The following is a 6,000-nucleotide window of genomic DNA, read 5'->3' as shown; positions in this document are numbered from 1 at the left end:
ATTGGGAGATCGAGATTTCTTTCTTCTTCTTCTTCTTTTTTTGATGAATAATTGGTATAGTTTCCTGTAAAACAAGAACATTAACAAAAACTATATTTGGCAACCTTTGACTGACCCAAAGGGAGATGGAGAGGGAAAGAAGGGAAACAAAAGCATAGGCTCTTTGAGCATTCCGCTTTTAAACACGTAGGGAGAGATAGCCATTGAAGACATTTGTTCGATCTTCAATGGCCTCCCTGCGTGGAATCTTGTTTATTTTCCCACTCTTGCTTGCCACCGCGCATTCCCAAATGTTCTTCCCACACCCTGTGTTCGGAGGATCCAACGGCAAGGATGGGAAGCTACATCTTCCAGGCATCACAATCCGAAACCCTTTTGCCGGATCCGATGACGACGACGACAGGGATATTTTTAAGGTGAACGATCCGGGGGGGAAGCCTCCGTTGGAGACAGACTACAAAGGTTTGTGGGAGCTGGTTTCCAAGGACTCCGGAGCCAATGCCATGCACGTGAATTTACTTCCCAACAACAAGGTTGTAATGTACGATGCCACCGCCTTCCACATGTCAACAATTAGATTGCCAAACGGAGAATGTTTTCCCTTCAAGACAGATCAAGGGGCTGAGAGGGAGGATTGTTGGTGTCACGCAGTGGTGTATGATATTGACACGGCACAAATCAGACCACTCAAGGTTCATTAGTTTACGTTCATGTCGTTTTTCTGAAAGGTGATTTTGTTTCATTTTCGCTCCGGAAACCTCACTTTAACCCCTTCCTTTTAACTTTTTAAGTTTTAAAAACTCTCAATGTTTCAATTTCACACATTTGTTAAGATTTTTCGTTAAATCCTTGTGGAGGCGTATCAATATTCCCAAAATATCCCTCTTTTTTTTATTAAAAAAAAAAAAAAGAAAAAGAAAAAGAAAAACTTCACTTATAACCCTTGATCTTTCATTACTTTTGAAAAAATGTACCAAAACTTTAAAAAGTACCAATTTAATTAAGGTATCATTCTTTAAATTTTTTTCAGTTTCAACTCTCCGATAAATTTTTTCGTTAAGTCTTATCAAAATTTTCAAAATACATCTGTGCTTATTTTTTTTTAAATAAAAGAAATTATAAAAAATTTCAAAGATTCAGACATGAGTATTTTTGCAAATTCAGTTAAATTCTAACCAATACCTAAATCTTATCATTTTTTTTTTTCCAAAAAAATGAGTATTTTGAAAATTTTGACAGTATTTAACTGAAAATTCTAAATGATTGTTCAAATTTAAAAAAAAATAAAAAATAAAAAAATTGAAAGATAGATACCCTAAATTGACACTTTTTAAAGCTTGTGTACATTTTTTTCAAAAATGATAAAATATCAGCGGTTATAATTGAAGTTCTGCCAAAAAATAAAAAATAAAAAAAAAATTGTAAGAATTTAGATGTTGGTCAATTAAGATTTAACGAAATTTATAAAAATACTCACGCCTGAAATTTTGAAAAATAGTATTTTGAGAATTTTGACATGATTTAAAGGAAAATTTTAATGGACGTGTAAAATTAAAAAAAATTGAAAGATTGATACACTAAATTGAGAGTTTTTTAAGTTTAAAAAAGTAATTACAAAAAGGGTAAGAATCCAGATGGGTTAAGTGAATTAGGTTTTCCCTTTCATTTTTGTCTCGATTAACTAATTAATTGGTGGCAGGTTGCGTGGGATCCATGGTGCTCATCGGGAGGGCTTGCAGCAGACGGTACATTGGTTAGTACCGGTGGGTGGTTAAGAGGAGCAAGAACTGTTAGATACATGCGCACGTGCGACGACTGCGATTGGAAAGAATACCCGACTGCACTCGCAGATTCAAGATGGTATGTATATATATATAGATTAAAATTAAAACAAGTAATTAGAGGCCAATAAAAATAAGGGATAATTGCACCGTTGGTCCTTGTGGTATGCCATAATTATTTTTCACTCTCTATGGTTTAAAAAGTGCATGGGAAGTCCATGTGATATGCAATAATTACGTTTTACTTTCTGAGTCGATTTTTCGTCCACCATTTTGACGGAATCTGTTAGCCCTACACGTCAGAGCCACGTGTCGCTAATAAGATGGCGACACGTGTCTATCTTCATAAAAAATATGAATTTATTAATAAATAAATTTATTTATTTTTTTTTAAAAAAAAAAAAAAAAACTGGCAGGCAAGGGGTGGCAAGATGGCGACACGTGGCGCTGACGTGACATTTGACGGAATCTGTTAAAATTTTTAACGGAATTTGACTATAGGGATCGATTTGTAATTATTGCATATCACAGGGACCTCCTATGCACTTTTTAAACCATAGGGAGTGAAAAATAATTATGGCATACCACAAGGACCAACAGTACAATTATCCCTCAAAATAAAAGATCGAGGATATTAATTAATGAATTCAAACCTGAATATATTGTGAATGCGGCTATCAATTTTTTACACGACTCTCGAATTCGAAATGACGATCGAACTCGATACGAAATTAGTGAGTTAAATTTGAAGGATCTGACCCGTTTAATTAAATTTGAAGGATTAGGGTTTACCTATATATAGTCTTATACCTATGTATTGACATGATCTGAACTCGACACACGACATTAAGACTGCTAATTTTTTACATGCACCACCTGCAAACCTGCCACGAACCTGATATAAAATTAGCGGGTTAGGATTGAAAGGTTTGACTCATTTAATTAAATGAGACGGGTTATGGTTAACATATATAGTCTTATACCTATAAAAATCGACACACGACCCAAACACAATTTGCCACCCCTAATTGTGAACATGTAAATATTACAAATAATCCAACAAAATAATAATAGGCCAAATTAGACTTAAGAGTGCCATTTCAAAATAGTAAATTTGATAGGGGATCGGAAAATGATAAGTAATATTTTTTTTCTTTTTAATTAATCGTATTATACAGATCGATTATATACTAAACTTTGTTTGCGAGAGTATAAGAAATAGGTTTTATTGAAAATTTTAAAAAAATAATAATAATAATAATTAAATATAATTTGAGAAGATAAATATCTGCAGTGTCTTTTAATAAAGGTTTTTGTGGCTTCCCGCTTAAGGTATGCAACACAAGCAACCCTCGCCGATGGTAGCTTCATTTTGGTGGGTGGCCGAAGGTCATACAGCTACGAATACGTACCGCCTGAAGGAAATTCCAATCCCCAAGCCATCAAGTTTCCCTTTCTCGACGAAACCAGCGATTTGGACGAGAACAATCTCTACCCTTTCGTCCACCTCTCCACCGACGGCAACGTCTTCATCTTCGCCAACAACCGCTCGGTGCTCCTCGACCCAAAGACCAACAAGATCATCCGTGAGTTCCCCGTCTTGGACGGCGGCTCTCGGAACTACCCGGCTTCGGCAATGTCCGCTCTCCTCCCAATAAAGCTCTACGTCCAGAACGCCGACGTCATCCAGGCCGAGGTCATCGTTTGCGGCGGTGCAAAGCCTTTTGCCTACGGATTAGCCCAGAAGGGAACCTTCATTCCGGCACTACAAGACTGCAACAGGCTTCAAATCACGAAGCCTAACCCCATGTGGAAGAAAGAGACCATGCCTACACCGCGTGTTATGGGTGATATGCTCATTCTTCCTACTGGGGACCTCCTCATTCTTAATGGTGCCAAGCGAGGTAGTATTAAATTAATTATCCTTTATTTTAAAAGTTTATGAGGATAATAAGATATTAATTTAATTATTTTAATTCATGCAGGAGAAACTTTACTTAATTACCCATTATGTTTTGACGCTTTTGTTATCGTACCTTTAAAATTTAAAAAGTTAAAATGTTGAATTGTCATGTTTTAAAAGAGGATTTGATTCTTGTACAACACCATCACAACAACTGCACAACAACCCTTCACATGAGGGTGGGCCCCAGTGTATGGGACCCACCCTCATGTGAGAGGTTGTTGTGCAGTTGTTGTATTGATGTTGTAAATCTAACATTTTCCGTTTTAAAAGTTTGCAATGTCACTTATTCGTTAGAATTTCTTATTAAATTCTAAATGAGGATGCCAAAATACTCATATTTCAACAAAAAAAAAATTAGGGTAATTTTGTATTTTATAAGTTTTATGGGGGTAGGGATGACATTTCACCTATTAACCGTTTGATTTAACATTAAATCCTAACGTAGAGGTGGCATTGCAAAATTTTAAAACATGATAATCTGACATTGTAACTTTTTTAAATTTTAAAGGTATGATTGCGTAAAAATGTCAAAACATCATGGAGGATATATAAGTGAAGTTTCTCCTTTAATTTCAACTCCCATCTCACTAGCTTGGATTAGCCTTTATTAAAAGAGAAAAAATTTAAAGGTTGAGAGGCACAATCACATTAACCTAGCTAGTGAATAAGAGTTAGGTATGTAGAATTACTCTAATTTATATTCTAACACTCTACATTTAGTTATGATATTATGTTAAATTATTATCTTATCTCAAAAGAGCGAATAGAAAAAAATAAATTTAATCATTTAATTTATATTTTAACAGGTACAGCGGGTTGGTACTTAGCGGATGAACCCAACCTCACTCCGGTCCTTTATAGTCCTGATAAGCCGAGGAACCAAAGATTTAAGGAGCTTAATCCCAGCAAGATTCCAAGAATGTACCACTCTGCCTCGACGGTGCTTCCCGACGGCAGGATATTAGTCGGAGGTAGCAATCCTAATGCAGGGTATAACTTCACAGCCAAGTACCCTACCGAGATGAGGATAGAGAAATTCTCACCGCCGTCTTTGGATCCTGGTTTGGATGTTCAAAGGCCGGAAATCATGGTGGAGTCGTCGGAGGCCACTCTAGCGTACGGAGAGAAGTTCTCGGTGCAGTTTAAGCTTGCTACTCTGTTTGTGGACAAGAGTGACATCAAGGTGACCATGTATGCCCCGCCTTTTACGACGCACGGCTACTCCATGAATCAAAGACTGCTTGTTCTGGGTAAGGTTGACGTGGAACAGGCTTTGCTGCCAGGTGTTCACAATGTTGAGGTGATGGCGCCACCTACGAGAGCGGTTGCTCCGCCCGGGTACTACCTACTCTTCATGGTTTATCGTGGAGTTCCGAGCGAGGGAATGTGGGTGCAAATCAAGTAGATTTTCGAAGGTTTTTTCTCTTTCGTATTTCTTGATCTAAGTTTGATACGGCTAGCTATATATGTTTCGTATTTCTCTACGTGGTCGGTCGAACATGGTGTGCCAACGTTGTGCAATGCGTGTCCTTATGATTTTTTCGGGATTATTCAATTTTGTAAGAATAGAGTGAATATATTAAAAGAGAATAGTGAAATTGATCAATTTCAACTGATCAGATTGAAAACAAAAAAGGTGCCAGGTTTACATGTACATGTCAACCCTCTTTGGATGGGATTACATATATCATGATGAAATGAAATATTCGTTTTATGGTTCAAATTAGATTTTACATATTTATAATATATATATATATATATATATATATATATTTTGATGTAACCGGCCAAGGACGGACTCTTGTATACACCTTCGTTTTTTTCTTTTTCTTTTTTATTAAGTTAAATATATATGTACTTTTAGGCTTAAAAATTAAGCTTGCCCCCTACTAGAAATAAATTTAATCTCTATCTCATTTATACTTTGGCCCCCTCCAAATGAAAAACCGTGATTTCGTCACCTCCATCATGTACACCGGTACGTGTGGCACCATATATGCTTAACGATAAAATGAATTTTCTCTGTTTCACTTAAAAAAATAATGTATTCCAACCTTTGGTATCACGAAAAACATATATATATATATATATTAATGAAATAAGATAATGACACAAAATTACAAATAGCACGACTCAATTATTAATGTACACGAAATATACCAAGAAAAGTTGTGATGACCAAGTAGCGTAGAATGTTTTTCCAGCTTTCACACCGTACGTGTAGATCACTTGGCAGAAAATGGTTGGGTTTCT

The 6,000-nt window shown here is 36.1% G+C and overlaps 1 protein-coding gene across 1 annotated transcript; it reads left to right on the top strand.

Moving 5' to 3' along the window:
• Positions 1–227: 227 nt before the first annotated feature.
• Positions 228–5,152, top strand: LOC133857534 (aldehyde oxidase GLOX1-like). Its single transcript, XM_062292801.1, has 4 exons — positions 228–692; positions 1,700–1,860; positions 3,114–3,685; positions 4,554–5,152. Exons 1-4 carry the CDS (start codon positions 228–230, stop codon positions 5,150–5,152), a joined length of 1,797 nt encoding a protein of 598 aa, XP_062148785.1.
• The last annotated feature ends 848 nt before the right edge of the window (positions 5,153–6,000 follow it).

The sequence above is a fragment of the Alnus glutinosa genome, chromosome 14 (assembly GCF_958979055.1).
Source record: "Alnus glutinosa chromosome 14, dhAlnGlut1.1, whole genome shotgun sequence".
Taxonomy (NCBI): Eukaryota; Viridiplantae; Streptophyta; class Magnoliopsida; order Fagales; family Betulaceae; genus Alnus; species Alnus glutinosa.
Note: the sequence above shows the minus strand (reverse complement) of the source record. Positions and strands in the feature narration are given on the sequence as shown.